Source organism: Acinonyx jubatus, chromosome E2, assembly GCF_027475565.1.
Source record: "Acinonyx jubatus isolate Ajub_Pintada_27869175 chromosome E2, VMU_Ajub_asm_v1.0, whole genome shotgun sequence".
Lineage (NCBI taxonomy): Eukaryota > Metazoa > Chordata > Mammalia > Carnivora > Felidae > Acinonyx > Acinonyx jubatus.
In genome coordinates this window covers 41350605-41367451 of record NC_069396.1, presented here as the reverse complement: position 1 = coordinate 41367451, position 16847 = coordinate 41350605, and the positions used below count along the sequence as shown (strand labels likewise).

Genomic DNA, 16847 nt, shown 5'->3' with positions numbered 1-16847 from the left:
TTCTCATTTAGGCACTAGGTGGAAGTAATGAGATGCAAAATGTAGCTAAGAACAAAAAAACCAGAAACAAATGTATGTACAGTTGATCTCAAACAACACAAGTTTGAGCCGTGCAGTTCTACCATGGTGGGTTGTTTTTTTTTTTTTAAGTAAATCCAGTACAGTAAGGTAAACATGTTTTCTCTTATGATTTTCTTAATAACAGTTGCTTTTCTCTAGCTTACTTTACTATAAGAACACAAGATATAATACATATAACATATATAATAAATGTTAATCAACTGTTCATGTCATCCGTAAGGCTTCCGGGCCACATTTGGGTATTAACAGTTAAGTTTTGGGGGGAGTCCAAAGCTATATGCAGATTTTCAACTGTGCATGGTGTTGGCGCCCCTAAACCCCGCCTTGCTCACAGGTCAACTGTAGGTATTTGGTCAGCCTCGTGTTGGCCTAGGTGGGCGGAAGTAATAACACGGTTAGAGCTGTCACAGCTCAGGGGAGACGCTGGTGCCGATGCAAACAGGTGAAACAAGGAGCTCTCAACTCACTGGGGCAGAAGACGGGAGGCAGCCGTGGGCCGAACGCTTCTCTTTCATCTATCTGCATCTTTTGTATCGGAAAGGAAGGTGCGGGCTCCTGGGCTACCGGCTCGCTAGCTGAAAAACACCAGGGTATTAATTTTGTCTATTTATGTCAGTATTAATTAATATTTTACCAATATTAACCTGCTTGAATCTTTAATTAATACCTGTTGCCACCAGATAATGTAAGCTTTTCTTTACCACTTTGCTGAGGATACAGCAGGCAAACCTGACCTCCAACCTCGGGGACATTTGAGCTGGGAATTCAGTCACACGAGGCACCTGCAAGCAAGTGCGCCAGTGGCGACAACACAGGGGCATATACAGCACACGCTCCAGGTCACCTCACTGAGACCTCAAGGGTTGCAAGATGTCCTCGAGGAAAGATATCCTCAGAGAAGAATAAAAACTTACAAACAGGGATCTAAGACAGTCCCAACTCAGAAAGCTTAATTTCATTCAAAATAAATGATCAAAGAGGGGGAAAACTGAATATAAACACACTACCATGTTCACATTGGTAATGCCATTTTTTAAACAGATGACTATGTTTTCATACAGAGGAAAGAAAAATGCAAAAACCCTGGAAAAGCATGCATCAAAGTATTGACAATGTTTATCTCGGGGAAGCGGGATTCCAAGGATCCTGGGCTTTCTACAGTTCTATATTTGTAAACTTTTACAGTTCAAGTATATATCGCTTTGTAATAACAAACAAGCTGGTTACTTTTTTCCACAGAAATAGGAAACAGGCATTTGCAAACTGCCTAAGAATAAGCGATGTTTTAGATCTCTATGTAACTTCTTGGTTCAAGGCCCTCAAAACTTATACCCAAGTCTACCACACACTGTCGGGGCTAGAAACCCTTCTCCCCACCCCCCCCCAAAAGGCTGAGATGGAAAATTCTGTCCACCCACCCAAGCATCTGAAAAACCTCCCACCCTGACAAGCGCCCAATGACTTCCTTTCCTGTCCAAACTCCCGGCTGGCGGAAGAGCCCTGTACACTTCAGGACCAAAAGTTGCCAATAATCCTAGCACCTCATCATCAACCAATTAAAAAAAAAAAAAAAAACACGCTATTTTTTAAACAAAAATTCTACTATTTTTTAATTCTTCTCAATTCTTCTTCATAAGTGGGAAAATCGGTATTATCAAACATAGCTATCATAAAAATGCACCAGAAATTTACATCCAAATCCACAACTGAAAATACACAAGATTAAAACATCGCTGCCCGCTAATTCTCCTGGTTTAAAACTGCACACTAAACCAAAAAGCAGCTTCTCTAGACACGTCCTCATTTTCTTCTTTAGATCCCCAAATCTAAAGTAGCAACATACCACGTGCCACGGATGATGTTTCCGCCGAGTCAGTTTCTTGGGAGCTTTTGAAGTCAGCTTCCCCGGTACCTGCCTGATCATCCTCACTGTCGCCTTGCTCATCCTCAGAGGATGAGGACTTCTCATCAGAGGAGCTGGCAAAGATGGCCTTAAATAAGTCCATGGATGGGCGGCTCCCTTCTCCTTCAGTCTGTGAATCCACACCTTTGCTTACACTCTGTATTAACAATGAAATGAGTCAGGAATGAAGAAGCAGAGGTGAGGGGAGTCAGACATTCTAGAAACACACACACACACACACACACACACTCTTATGTTTATGCTCAGGTACATGGGTCTCCATACTACACACGGTCTAACTAAACAATGGCCACTCACATGGCATTTATTCTTGTGATGTTTCTGATTCAACAACTGCAGAGCGAGCTGACTGGTAGAAGTAGCTGAAGGTTCTCATGGAGACAGGTCATTAATCAGAATTGCAAAGGACTCACAAAAATGCAGTTGAAACCAGCACAGTGCTTCTGTCCTGTTTTCAAGAGTCTATCAGCCTTCAGAGGTCCAAAATTAGAGGTTAATGAAGGCAGGGGCCTGAACCTAATTAGGTCAATTGTCTGCTAAAACAAACCTTCACCATTCTCCCTCAAATTTAAACAAGACCTAAGGTGGGAATGCAAACTGGTGCAGCCGCTCTGGAAAACAGTGTGGATGGAGGTTCCTCAAAAAATTAAAAATAGACCTACCCTATGACCCAGGAAGAGCACTGCTAGGAATTTACCCAAGGGATACAGGAGTGCTGATGCATAGGGGCACTTGTACCCCAATGTTTACAGCAGCACTCTCAACAATAGCCAAATAATGGAAAGAGCCTAAATGTCCATCAACTGACGAATGGATAAAGATGTGGTTTATTTATACAATGGAATACTACTTGGCAATGAGAAAGAATGAAATCTGGCCTTTTGTAGCAACGTGGATGGAACTGGAGAGTGTTATGCTAAGTGAAATAAGTCAGGCAGAGAAAGACAGATACCACATGTTTTCACTCCTATGTGGATCCTGAGAAACTTAACAGAAGACCATGGGGGAGGGGAAGAAAAAAAATGGTTAGAGAGGGAGGGAGCCAAAACATAAGAGACTCCTAAAAACTGAGAACTGAGGGTGGATGGGGGGTGGGAGGGAGGGGTGGGTGGGTGATGGGTACTGAGGGCACCTGTTGGGATGAGCACTGGGTGTTGTATGGAAACCAATTTGACGACAAATTTCATTAAAAAAAAAAATACTGGGGCGCCTGGGTGGCGCAGTCGGTTAAGCGTCCGACTTCAGCTAGGTCACGATCTCGCGGTCCGGGAGTTCGAGCCCCACGTCGGGCTCTGGGCTGATGGCTCAGAGCCTGGAGCCTGTTTCCGATTCTGTGTCTCCCTCTCTCTCTGCCCCTCCCCCATTCATGCTCTGTCTCTCTCTGTCCCAAAAATAAATAAACGTTGAAAAAAAATTTAAAAAAAAATACTGAGAACAAACTGAGGGTTGATGGGGGGTGGGGGAGAGAGAAAAGGGGGTGATGGGCACTGAGGAGGGCACCTCTTGGGATGAGTACTGGGTGTTGTATGGAAACCAATTTGACAATAAATTATATATATTAAAAAATAAATAAACAAATAAACAAGACCTAAGGTCTTATAACATAATGTCCAAAATGTCAAAATGTCCAGGATGCAATCCAAAATTACTTGGTATACAACCAATCAGGAAAACCTCAACTGGCAAAAGACAATTGATAGACGCAACCCCAAAATGATAAAAATGTTGGAATTATGTGGCAGACTTTAAAGCAGCTATTATAAGCATGCTCCAAGAATACGGCCAAACAGACAGAAAGATGAAAAGGTCTCAGCAAATAAAGAAAAGATATAAAGGAGAACCAAATGAGGATTTTAGAAATGAAAAATACAATAACCAAAATAAGAAATTCACTAGATGGGCTCATAATAACAGCAGAACAGACATGACAGAAGAAAGAGTCAATGAACTTGATGACAGATCAATAGAAATGATCTGATTTAAACAGAGAGAGAGAAAAAGACCAAAAAGAGGCCTGTGGGTCAATATCAAAAAGTCTAACATTTATGTCATCAGAGTCACAGGAGGAGAGTGAGAGTGTGGAGCAGAGAAAATAATGGCTGAAAACGTCCCAGATCTGGTGAAAAACAAGATTCAGGAAGCTCAGCAAAACCCCAAACAAAAGACTCTTGAGGAAACCCACACTCAGATACATCATAACCAAACAGCAAAAACCAAGGACAAAGTACAAATCTTGAGCAGCCAGAGGAAAAATCACATCATTCTAAGGAGGGGAACACGTCGAATAACTAAATTTCTCATCGGCAAGCAGGAAGGCCAGAGGGAAGTGGTACAACATTCGTAAACAGTTAAAAGGAAAGTCCTGTTGACCCAGAATTCTGTATCTGGCAAAAACACCCTTTAGGAATGCAGACAAAACACACATTCTCAGGGGCGTCTGGGTGGCTCGGTTGGTTAAGCGTCCGACTTCAGCTCAGGTCATGATCTCACGGTCCGTGAGTTCGAGCCCCGCGTCGGGCTCTGTGCTGACGGCTCAGAGCCTGGAGCCTGTTTCCGATTCTGTGTCTCCCTCTCTCTCTGCCCCTCCCCTGTTCATGCTCTGTCTCTCTCTGTCTCAAAAATAACTAAACGTTAAAAAAAAATTTAAAAAAACACACACACATTCTCAGATGAAGGAAAATTAAGAGAACTGCCCTCTCGAGTTGGAACTTCTCTGAAAGAACTGCTAAGTAAGGGGAGTCCCTCAGGCAGGGAATGATAGGAGGGAGAGCTGGCACTTCAGGAAGGAAGAAAGAGCAACAGCAATGGTAAATATCCAAGTAAATAAAACGGACTGTCATCTCACCAGTTCTTTCAACATGTCCAACAAGTGGAAGCAAAAATTAAAACACTGTCTCATGAGGTTTTCAGCGCATGTGCACATAATACATAAGGCAACATCATAAAGCTGGAGAGTGAAGGGACCTACAGAGTGGTAGAGATTCTATATTCCACTTGACGTGGTAAAATATCAATTCCAATTAAACTGTGAGAAAATAAGCATGTATATGATAGAGCAATCATTAACAAAATAGTTAATGGGGCGCCTGGGTGGCTCAGTCGGTCAAGTGTCCAACTTTGGCCAGGTCATGATCTCACAGTTTGTGAGTTCAAGTCCGGCATTGGGTTCTGGGCTGACGGTGAGGAGCCTACATGGACTTCTCTCTCTCTCTGTCCCTCCCCACTCACACTCTCTAAATAAACAAATTTAAAAAAAAATGGGGGGCGCCTGGGTGGGTCAGGCGGTTGAATCTCTGACTCTTTACTTCAGCTCAGGACATGATCCCAGGGTCGTGGGGTCCCAGGGTCGTGGGGAGCCCTTGTTGGGCTCTGTGCTGAGTGTGGAACCTGCTTAAGATTCTCTCTCTCTCTCTCTCTCTCTCTCTCTCTCTCTCTCTCTCTCTGCCCTTCTTCCTGCTCGCGCTCTCTCTCTAAAATAAAAAAATAATAAAACACTAATAAAATTATGAAATAAAAAGATAATATGATACTGATGAATCTCAAAGGTATGAGTCTCAAAAAGTTATATACGTATATCGTCTGATTCCATTTACGTAATATTTTGAAAAGAACAAAACTATAGATACAGAGAAGAGATCAATGGTTGATGGGGGTTTTGCAGGGAGGGGAGGGTATGACTAGAAAGGGACAGCATGAGGGAGTTTTTTGGGGTGACGGTACCATTTTGCATCCTGATTGTGGTGTGGTTCCACAAATCTGTATCTGTATAAAAACTCACCAAACTGCACATTTTAATGCATGTTCCTTTAAAAGATAATTTTAAATGAGGCTATCAGAAATAAAACCAACTTTTTGATAATTCCAGAGAAAGAAAAAAAAAAAGGCAACACAAAACACTCAAATTCTCTAAAGATCCGCAGTGCTATTTCCTAGCTTATAGATTAATGTTCTAAGAAAGTAAGTTCCTTTACAGTTTCTGTAAAGTAAGTTTTTATTAAGCGAGATGTCCATACTTGACTGATTTCTTTTTTAAAAAAAAAGAAGTAAAACTAACTTTATATTAAATTCAACTTTCAACTATTAGACCAGCAATTTTTTACAAAGCCAATGGATATTTTGTTTATACTCCCCACAAAAGAAAACACAAGTGAATTTTATTTCAATGGCTGATGCTATGTGAAAGCCATCCCTGGCAAAGAAGTTTATACCTTTCCTCATATGATCAAAGACATGATTGAAACTACTGTAATGTAGAGCAGGTGCTGGCAACTACAGCCTCTGGGCCAAATCCAACCCACTGTCTGCCTTGTAAATAAAGTTTTATTGGAACACAGATGAACCCAATTTTTTTCCATATTGCCTGTGATTTCTTTCCCATTTGACAGCAGAGTTGAGTGGCTGAATAGAGACTATATGGCCCACAAAGACTAAAATATTTACTATCTGGCCCTTCTCAGAAAGCTGGCAGACCCCTCCTATCAAGTGATGACAAAGCACCATCACAGAGAAAGGCAAACGCCCCAGTCAGCCTGGCAAAGAGAACCTGGAAGCCACAGATACCTTATCTGAGAGTGACTCCGTCACATGTTCTTCCTCTTTGATGACTAAAGGGCTGGACTCTTGTGTAGGTGGGCCAACTTTTGATCTAGCCAAACTTAAAAATTCACTAATGGAATCTTCTTTCTTTTCTTGTTTAGATGTATCCCATCGCGATGGTTTTCGTGATTCTGAAAGGTGGGAGGACATAGACGTAATATCAGAATGTGGCAAGTAAAAGGCAAGCTCTCCATTCCAGCTCTTTCATTCATTCAAGAACACCAGCAGACCTACTGTGGGCCAGGCATGGTGCAACGTGTCGGGAACATGGCAGGTGCTGAGGCAGAGCCCCAACCCCAAACAGTATACGTCTGGACTCTTACAACACGCGCTAATGTGTTCATATGAGCGATTCCCTTAATGGAGGGAGAGCTCACACCGTGTGTACCCCGAAGACTTTCCAACAGGATCGGGGTTGAAACCATGGTCAGCCATGGGCCCAAGGAAGCCCCACTCACTGTCAGGACCTTGGTGTTGTGGCCCTTTTTCACTCGCTGCTTGAGTTGCAGGTGAGGAAGCAGTCTCTGGGAGTGTCAGAAAGTTGAAGACTGAGTATTTGTCACGTTTCACTCTTGGTAAGCCAACCAAAGTTGAACTGCGGGGTGAAAAGAAAACACATATATGTAATTTCAAATAACAACTGCGAGGATAACATCTAGTTCGTGTGAAGTTTTCCGTCTTGGGTTTTCCACCACTAGCTCTTCTCTTTGCTAAGAGGTCCCTGAAGGTGATTGTGCTTCTCCAAGAAGTTTAAGAATTTGGAATGGCTGCTGTTAGGGCCCACGAGGTTTCCCTTATTATAGTAAGAGCCAGAATTTAACTTTGAAAATGTATTCCGTGAAGGAAAAGCTCCACTGCTAAAAATATACCTAAATTTTCTGACAAAACCTCAGATTCAATTTAAGTGTCGAACTTTTACAAAGAATTAGTGTAATATTCTAAATGTAAACTATATGTGATTATTAAAAAGGTGGCAAATCAGACCAGCATTAAGTTTTTGTAACTTGACATATCTGAGTTTCACATCTTTGGTAAAGAATAAAGTCTGCTTTCTGGATGTTTGCTTATTATTATTATTATTATTTTTTAGTAACAAATTAATAGAAGTTAAATCTGCAAAATTTGCAACTCCAAGCATTTACAAGTAAATTCATCTAGAAAAAGGGAATTTATATGAATAGGTTAGGGGGAGAGTTAACTTTAATATGGGGGAAGGAGTACCGATGTGAGGACAGGTTTATCCAACTTACTCTGGATAAGGGTCAGGGACATTAAACCTCTTACACAGCAGCTTGTCAGGATGCCACTCAAATGTGTCTCGGGTAAGCTTCCCGAACATCTTCATCCTCACAGCCGACTGCTTGTCATTGACATCATTCTGGGAAAAGACATTTATTCTGTTTCATCAAGCGGTCACACCACCGCCGTGAGTGTTCTTTCACTGAAAAGCTTTCAAGCAACCTTCCAAAATTTCCAAACAGTGCTTATGCTGCGCCACTGTGCTAAAGGCATAAATCATTCTTATTCTATAATGCCACATACATTCTGATCATTCCACTGAGGGATCTCAAATATTTGTTTGAATTTTACAATTCATCAGGTAGGGATGTGATGGTGACAGACCTCTTGGTCTCGAGGGACTTCCACTTGATCTGAATCGTCCTCCTCCTTGGCATGTGTGAACCTGGAGGACAAGGTCGAATGGGAAGACACATACAGCAGGGCTGCCCGAGCAAACTCATCCCGCTCGCGGCCTCGCTCCCATTCTGTCATACTGGGGTCCAGACAACGTTCCAGGGCATCTGTGGTACAAGGAGTGAGAACCTGCTTCACTCTTAGGAAAAACGTAGGGCTTAGAGAAGAACACCCGGTGGGTCCCACTGTGTCTCTGTAGATTTTACCAGAGAGGCCACAAATCTGTGCCCTGGTTTGTAAGAGCATGGCGGGGAGTACCTGTCAGGTTATATCGCTCTCCCCCTCAACATGATGCTTTTATTGAATTCTGTCTACCACACAGAACAGAGAAAAACATTTGGGGACTCATGCTCAGTTAAATCTTCGAAGCCAGGGGCGCCTTGGTGGCTCAGTCGGTCAAACATCTGACTTTGACTCAGGTCACGATCTCAAGTTTCATGAGTTTCAGTCCCGCATCAGGTGAGCTCAGGCTCCACTCCGGGTGAACATGAGCCCCGCTTTGGGTGAACCCAGCTATATCCTCTCTCTCTCTGCCTCCCCGCCCTCTCTGCCCCTCGCTCATTTGCGCCCTCTCTCTTTCTCTCTCAAAACAAAACAAAGCAAAACAAAACAAAACAAATCTTTGAAGCCAGGAACTTGCTACCACTCCGGGACAGTGATAAGTTCATCCAGACTATATTCCTAAGTCTTGGCAGAAAAACACTCCTTTTTCTAACTTTTGGGTTTTTTTAACTTAATAAATAAACACTGGGGGTGGGTTCTTAGGTCTGCTTTCGAAAACCGACTCCTCCGGTTTGCTGACGACGCTCACGAGGACTGCTATGAATAACCGTAATCCCTCTCCTCAGTCTGGCTGTATTTACTCCGTAGATCACAGAGTGATTTTTCTCTCCTCGTAATGGGTCAACAGCCAACTACCTTTTTAAGTCAATTTTTAGGCCATGACTTAGGGCTGGATGATTAGGATTTTAAGACAAAGTGGGAGATGACCCTGTTCTCTTGGTGTGAAATGCAACACGTACAGAAGGCAGGCATCTGCACACAGTAAATGGTCTGTAGTTCAGCAGTAGCCACTGCCAAGCCATGTTCTCTACGTCAACAGCTATCTTTGGGACTTGAGACATGGAGAAACACAAGCTGCTTGCTCCTACTTTCTGAGGCCAAGAGCCAGGCACTAACATCTTGGCACTGTTTGCAGCAGGACAAAGCAAAACACCGGCAGGGTGGGGTACTTCAACTTTCAATCTGGGACAAGGGCCAGAACGGCAAGACTGCTTCCGCTGGCTGAGAGGTGGGAGACCCAGGCCCAGCACCCACCTTTCTGACCCCGTTTCATATGTGCTAAAAACTCTTCGTATCGTTTCTGCTTGTCTGGATCTTTCGCGAAAGGTTTGAAGTTGCTGGCTCTCGTGGCAGCTGTCCCACCACTCAATGCCATGTGCCACGAGCAGGTCCCCACGTCCGGAGAGGAAGGCTGGGGTCTGCTGCTTGAGGCCTTCTGGGCCAGACTCCTGGCCTTGAGTTGAGCTGCTTTAAGGTCAGTTGCCTGCTTCACTTCTTTGATTCTCTCTTTATCTTTTTGGGACAGAAACTCTAACACTGAAGTAGATGAACCTAAAAAAAAAAAACAGTAATATGGAAGAAATGAAAAGTACCGTAAGACAACCATGGTGACATTTCTGTGGTACATACATGCGCGATATCACAAATGTACGTAATTAGAGTGTCTTAGTTTTTCATCTGTACTCGTATTATCCCTGGGAACTAGACAGTGAAAATAACATGACTCCTATTTTACAGTTGGCAAAAATGGAGGTCAGTACTTGGATGTTTATCAGGTGAGTGAGTGGTCCTAGAACAAGGAAGCTGACATTCCAGGCTCCGGACCTCCAGCCTGAGGCAGCCGCCACCTCCACAGTCCCACTGGGCACAAGCCCCGGTTCAGAGCCAGCTGCCCCTGCGGCATTCACTCCTGTCATAGCACCCACTGCGCACTGTCTTGGGCCGGGAGGACACCGGAGACAAAGTCCCGCTCCCCTACATGGGGGCATGGGAATTAGAGAAACCCAAAGTCAACAACACCAGAGGATGGCTACGAGAGGAAGACCATGAAGGAAACAGGCTGACATGACTGAGGGGGACCTAGAGGTGAGGGCTGGGAGGGGGAGCAGGGATTCACTAGCATATGTGACGGGGCAGGGGAAGCCCGGAAGGTGCCTCCAAAGAGATAATATTTGTGGTGAGTTAAGTAAAAGAAGCCGAAGTAGAAGGGAAGAGCAGAGGCAGAGGAGATGGCGAACATCAAGGCCCCGATGTGGTATATCGCAGTGGGCAGGGTCAGAGGGCGGGAGGCAGGATCACAAGGCTAGACCTCAGGGGGTTAAGGGAGAGTGGATATGGCTTGAAAAGAAGGCAAGACTGGATCCCGTAGCCTGGTGGGGAGTCTGCATTTGTCTTCAATGTGAGAAGTACTGGACTGTTTACAGAAGGGCAGTGATATCATTCGGTTCGTCCGGCTGCTGTTGAGGGGAAGGGACTGCAGACGGGAAGGCGGGAAAAGGAGGCTGATAATGAGGCTCTGCAATAGTCCGGGCGAAAGAGGGTGGGCGCTCACTCCAGGCTGGAAGCAGCTGAAAGGCAGAGACATGATGGCGTCCCCAGTGTGTTGGGGACAGCGCTGAAAGGGCCTGCTGATGGACGTGGGTGGGCAGGAATCAGGATTCCTACGTTCTGGTCTAAGCAGCGGATCACTGGTGGCATCATTCACTGACAAGGAGAAGACCGGAGGAAGAGCGGGCCTGGAAAAGGAAGTGGGGAACCGAGACTTCCGCTCTGGTCTATTGTATCTGAGGTATCTATTGGGCTCCCGAATGGCAAGTCCCAGTTCACCTCTCACAGTGGGTCTTTCTGTGCCAGCCTAGAGGGGATTCTCCACACTTGTCCACACTTTCAGATGCACTCGTCCCTTTTAGGCTTTCGGGAAAGAGCTACAGTCCCCTTTCCCCTGAGGAAAAAAAAATCACACATTCTCAGGCTGTGCAGGGACAGTGAGGGCACCGGCGTCCCTGATCTGCACCACATTCCTGGACAATTATTACAAGTCTGAAAACCACTGAGCTTAAGACAAGAGCTGCGATTTCAATGGCACAACCCAAACTTGTGTTAGAAAACAAGTCTTAAGAAATAAAGGATACGTACACTGCTATGTGTGCTGCTCACAAGGAACAATTTTGTTCTCACAGTGTGGGAATACTCAGTCATGTACCAAGTGTCACTGAGAAAACAACTTTCCGTTTTGATTTTGATAACCCCAATTACTATCAATGTAACGTTCTTAATCTCTGTGGCGCATACCTTGAATGGGTGTTTCTCCCAGCAACTCCGCCCGCTTGGAGGCATTCAGCTGGTGCCTACTGTGTGTCCCTGGGTCAGGCATTGGCTTCCCAGCTGACTCTGACAATACCTGGACTAAGTGGGTGTTCTCTGAGGTTGCAGCTACCACAGGTCTGAAATAATGTACCGGTCGATAGTCTCTCGGCAATTCAGGTGGTGGGTAGGTCTTAAAAAAACAAAAAAAACCCCACAAAACTCAGAAAAGACAAGCTGTAAGATGACCATGTTTGACTTACCCAAGAGAACCCATAACCCATGAGTGTTGTGAACCCTGCCCTTGCCAGGCCAACATCCAGCAGGAGGGTCGCACTGGGAACAGCCTCTCCAGATGTCTAGCCAACATCCATTCTGGATCTGGAGGGTCACCGGGACTCTACTGTTCCAATGGCCACACATCCTGAATGTTACCCCTGCCCACTTCTGCAGACAGTTGCCAATATGCATGCGTTATGTGACAAGAAAGATGACAGTAGGTAACACAACGTATCGGCCCACATGCAGAACTGGCCTACTATAAATTAGAAAACTTAGAAAAGTATGATTCAAGGCTTAGAAAAGACATAATTACTTAAAATAAGTTATTTTTCCATTCAGAATTATTTTTCTGGTTACATTTCAGTTCCAAATTAGAGTTTCAGGACTTACTTTTTTGATCTGAGGTATTTTTAATTCAAAAGCTGACTGAATTGAAATTGAAATATATCTGAGAAATTCAGGCACAGATGATGATAGAACAGATACATTAAAAGAAAGTATACCGCACTTTTAAATTACTGCACAGAAAGGTCTCCCTTGCTCTGAGTCTAACAAGCATGTATTTATGGACAGTCTCATTTAAGCCATTTTCTAGATTCTTCCGCTACTTGAAACCCTGAGCTCCGTAACCAGTGAAGCACCGAATGCTCTCCGGCTGTGGCTCCGGGGCTCACAGAGGGTTTGACAACAGTGACGTCCGCATCCTACCCCACAAAGCTGGCGCCAGGCGGGGTCTCCCAAGCAGCCCAGGTGGCTGAACCATGCAGCCTAGGGAAGCACCCGGCACAGTGACAGCCTGCAGCAGAATGCTAGTGTCACTGCCAGGACATCTCACTGTTTATCGCCTTAGCCCAACCACCTCCTCTGAACATACGGACTTCCAGATCAGTCGGCAAACACTCTCATGTGGCCGCGACACCCGAATCCAGAGGAGCGTGGCAGAAAGGGGAGGGGGTGCGCGGCCACAACTCTTATTAATATCCTCCACTGGATTCAAAGCATCCCACTCCCTCCGCTAAATCACGTTCTGTTTGGCCTCTGGATAAAGAGGCTAGGTTTTGAGCCCATATGTAGAATACTTGCCTGTGAAAGGCTAAGTGAACATAGCCCTTCTCTGAACTGTTCCCACGCGGAGCGCTATTCCAGCAAGCTGCACCTCAGGAACCCCCGACGTCTGTCTCCCCACATACAGCCCTCTGCCTCACTGCAGTGAATCTGTGCATCTGGCACCCCCACAGGAATAGGCTGTCCTTGGGGGCCAGGACTTAGTCCTGGAGGAAGTGAGTCCTCAAGCCCTGAGTCAAGCGAGTACTTCTCAGCCTTTTTTATGCTCTCATACATGTAAAAAACTAGCATCCTCCTTTGACGTTACTTGACATTTCTGGTAAAAGCATCAGTTTACCATGTGCCCAAAGCTGTTCTGAATATATTCTGCTTGCTGTTACAACATTTTCACGACTAAACAAATCAAAGCTGCTGTAACACCGAATGTGGTGTTTCAGGCGGCACTGCCCCTGGCCTCCCCTCTTCTGAAGAACCACGGGCCAAGCCACAGAGGTACTTAACAGACATTTGCTGAATACAAAAACAGAGAGCAAATTAAAGGATGGAACAATCTAAAAAAGGGATGCCAACAAGGCGAATGGCCAGGAGCCTCACCTGAGCTGCCAGCACCATCACCCAGGGATGCCTGCCTGTGGGGACGTGGCTCTGATGGGGGTCAGAGACAAATTACCAGTTGGCCCAAGCTGCACAATGACCTCACGAAAAAACAGGACTATCTGGAAAGGCATGTGGAGTTCTCCATGGGACCTGACCTGCATGCACGCAGCCTCTCTTCCTTCTGCTTGCCCAGACAAGGAGTTCGAGGAACCCTGTCCACACCGGCCAACACTCTTCCCTGCACTCAGGAGGAGGCAGCAATGGGGGCTTTTCTGACTTAAAATTTTCTACTTTTCCTTAAGTTACATTGCCCTTGGAATTATACCAATTCCATTTTCCCACCAGTTTCTAATGTAATTCTTTTTTTAATGGAAATAACCATTTACTTAAAACTTGGATTTAAAAAGTTAGCAATTTAGGGGCACCTGGGTGGCTCAGTCGGTTGAGCATCAGACTGCAGCTCAGGTCACGATCTTGCGGTTTATGAGTTCGAGCTCCGCATCAGGCTCTGTGCTGACAGCTCAGAGTCTGGAGCCTGCTTTGGATTCTGTGTCTCCCTCCCTCTCTGCCCCTCCCCCACTCACACTCTGTCTCTTTCCCTCAAAAATAAATAAACATTAAAAATTTTTTTTAAAGATTAGCAATTTAGGGATACCTGGATGGCTCAGACAGTTAAGCATCCGACCTTGACTCAGGTCATGATTTCACAGTTCATGGGTTCAAGCCCCACATAGGGCTCTGTGCTGACAGCTGAGAACCTGGACCCTTGTTCAGATTCCTGTCTCCCTCTCTCTCTGCCCCTCCCTTGCTTGTGCTCTATCTCTGTCTCTCTCTCTTTCTCAGAAATAAACATTAAAAAAAATTAAAAAGGGGTGTCTGGGTGGCTCCGTTGGTTAAGTATCCAACGACTTCCACTCAGGTACATGATCTCGCGATTTGTGGGTTTATGCCCGGCATTGGGCTCTGTACTGACAGCTCAGAGCCTGGAGCCTGCTTCAGATTCTGTGTCTCCCTCTCTTTCTGCCCCTCTCCCACTCAATACTCTGTCTCTCTCTCAAAAAATAAATGTTAAAAAATCTTTAAAAAAAAGATTAGTTGGGGCGCCTGGGTGGCGCAGTCAGTTAAGCGTCCGACTTCAGCCAGGTCACGATCTCGCGGTCCGTGAGTTCGAGCCCCGTGTCAGGCTCTGGGCTGATGGCTCAGAGCCTGAAGCCTGTTTCTGATTCTGTGTCTCCCTCTCTCTCTGCCCCTCCCCCGTTCATGCTCTGTCTCTCTCTGTCCCAAAAATAAATAAACGTTGAAAAAAAAATTTTTTTAAAAAAAAAAAGATTAGCAGTTAGATATTTTGGATACAATGTGGTTACTGACATTTCTAATGCAGAACATGTTTTCCTGGACAATCACTAATAATTATGCTGTTGCTTTCTGAAAACAGAATTCACTTACTTTTCAGTTGTTAACATAATAACTCAGGTCACCTAGCAGCGAATATTTTAAGTACTAAAGCATAAAATAAATAAATAAACAAAATTTTTTTCCTTACTTTTTTAGACGATAAGGGTTTAGAAGCCAAGGAAAATCCATCCAAAATTTTGCCAATGTATCGAAGATCTTTCTCTGATTCTGCAAAATGATGTCATTGATTAATTCCGGAAGCAGAGAAGATTAGAATGGGACAAAAGACGTCAGTTGTTTTTTTTTTTATCTCCAAGAACGTAAATACCACAAGTCATACATGGTATCTTGCAGAGATAGCAGTAAAGGGGAGGGAAGAATGGCACGTAAAGCCGTCACACCTCTGTTGACTCAGCCACCGGCAGCCGGGCCCCGCAGCACCCTCCGTTGATTAGGCTGCCCCAGATGTGAGGCCACGGCTCTCCAAGACAAGTACCTCAATATTGCTTTTAGATAAAAAGCCTAGCTTAGGAGGACCTAAGGTGAGGTGTACCAAAGAGTATACTCTATGGAGTAAAAGATCTCAAGAAAAAACATTAAGAGCATAAGTATGGATAAAAGCAAAATCCTGACGATAAGAGAGTCATTTCTAAAACCAGGTGAAGAACCAGGGGAAGACTACTCCCCAGTTTCCTTAGCAACTATCCAAATAAGGCACAGAAGACAATGCAAACAGGCCAGCCTGTAATCTAATCTCAGTCCAAATTAAAAGGTACTTCTGTCTTTTTCTCAAACGAAATTCTAAGAAGAGATAAAGATCACTAAAGATCACTCAGAAAACAGAATGACCGATGCCCTCAGAATGGGAGCCAGGGATTGGTCCTGGTTGTGGAGACAACCTCACAGACAGGGGCTCTGTGATTCTCAGGGATTTCCTGAGCATAGTAGTTATGGCAAAAATCCGTATACACAAAATGCATTTTCTGTAGCCAAAAGCTCCTTGTGCATGACCACCATGAGCACTTACACAAGGGCTGTGTGGTCCTGAGGTAGACATAGCCGCCCTGGGGCAGGTGGGACCTAAGTCTTCAGCCGCTTACAAGGCAGCACAGCCCTATAACCATCCTCCCCACCAAAATCATTCCTTGCACTTCAACTCATGTTGAACTTTTGTACCAGCTTCTGAAGTTCCTAAAATTCTATGGGATAATTTGAGATTAACTTTGACACTCTTGGCACCCCTATGTTTATAGCAGCATTATTCACAATAGCCAAATTATGGAAGCAGCCCAAGTGTCCACGGGTAGATGAGTGGATAAAGAAGATGTGCTGCATACATACAAGGGAATATTACTCAACCATAACAAAGAATGAAATCTTGCCATTTGCAACAACACAGATGGAGCTAGTGAGTATTACGCTAAGTGAAATATGTCAGAGAAAGACAAATACCAGGATTTCACTCATTTGTGGAATTTAAGAAACAAAACAAATGAGCAAAGGAGAAAGAGAGAGAGAGACAGACAGACAAATAAAGAAACAGATTCTTAATTACAGAGAAGAAACTGATTGTTACCAGAGGGGAGGTGGGTGAGGGATGGGTGAAATAGGTGATGAGGATTAAGGAGTGCACCTGTCATGATGAGCACTGGATGATGAATGGAAGTGTTGAGTCACTGTATTCTACACCTGAAACTAATATTACACTGTCTGTTAACTACACTGGAATTAAAATTAAATTAAAATAAACAAAAAACATCTTTCACACTCTTGGCATTTTGTATTCATTTAAAGCCCAGCAATTTTACTTCTGTGAATTTATTCTGAAGAAATAAAATGCAAATGT

At 44.4% G+C, this 16847-nt stretch overlaps 1 protein-coding gene across 2 annotated transcripts in view; it reads right to left on the bottom strand.

Moving 5' to 3' along the window:
- Positions 1 to 16847, bottom strand: part of GPATCH1 (G-patch domain containing 1) — a 40041-nt gene that overhangs the window by 6134 nt on the left and 17060 nt on the right. Inside the window, exons 9-17 of one of the 2 annotated variants that reach the window (XM_015073121.3) lie at positions 15150 to 15229; positions 11651 to 11855; positions 9614 to 9910; positions 8225 to 8403; positions 7852 to 7979; positions 7060 to 7196; positions 6566 to 6732; positions 1925 to 2141; positions 549 to 656 (exon numbers count right to left, since the gene is read on the bottom strand). In XM_015073121.3, the coding sequence (XP_014928607.1) occupies positions 549 to 656; positions 1925 to 2141; positions 6566 to 6732; positions 7060 to 7196; positions 7852 to 7979; positions 8225 to 8403; positions 9614 to 9910; positions 11651 to 11855; positions 15150 to 15229 (1518 nt within the window). The remainder of the gene's footprint in view (positions 1 to 548; positions 657 to 1924; positions 2142 to 6565; positions 6733 to 7059; positions 7197 to 7851; positions 7980 to 8224; positions 8404 to 9613; positions 9911 to 11650; positions 11856 to 15149; positions 15230 to 16847) is intronic. The other variant, XM_015073122.3, reaches the window with a different exon arrangement.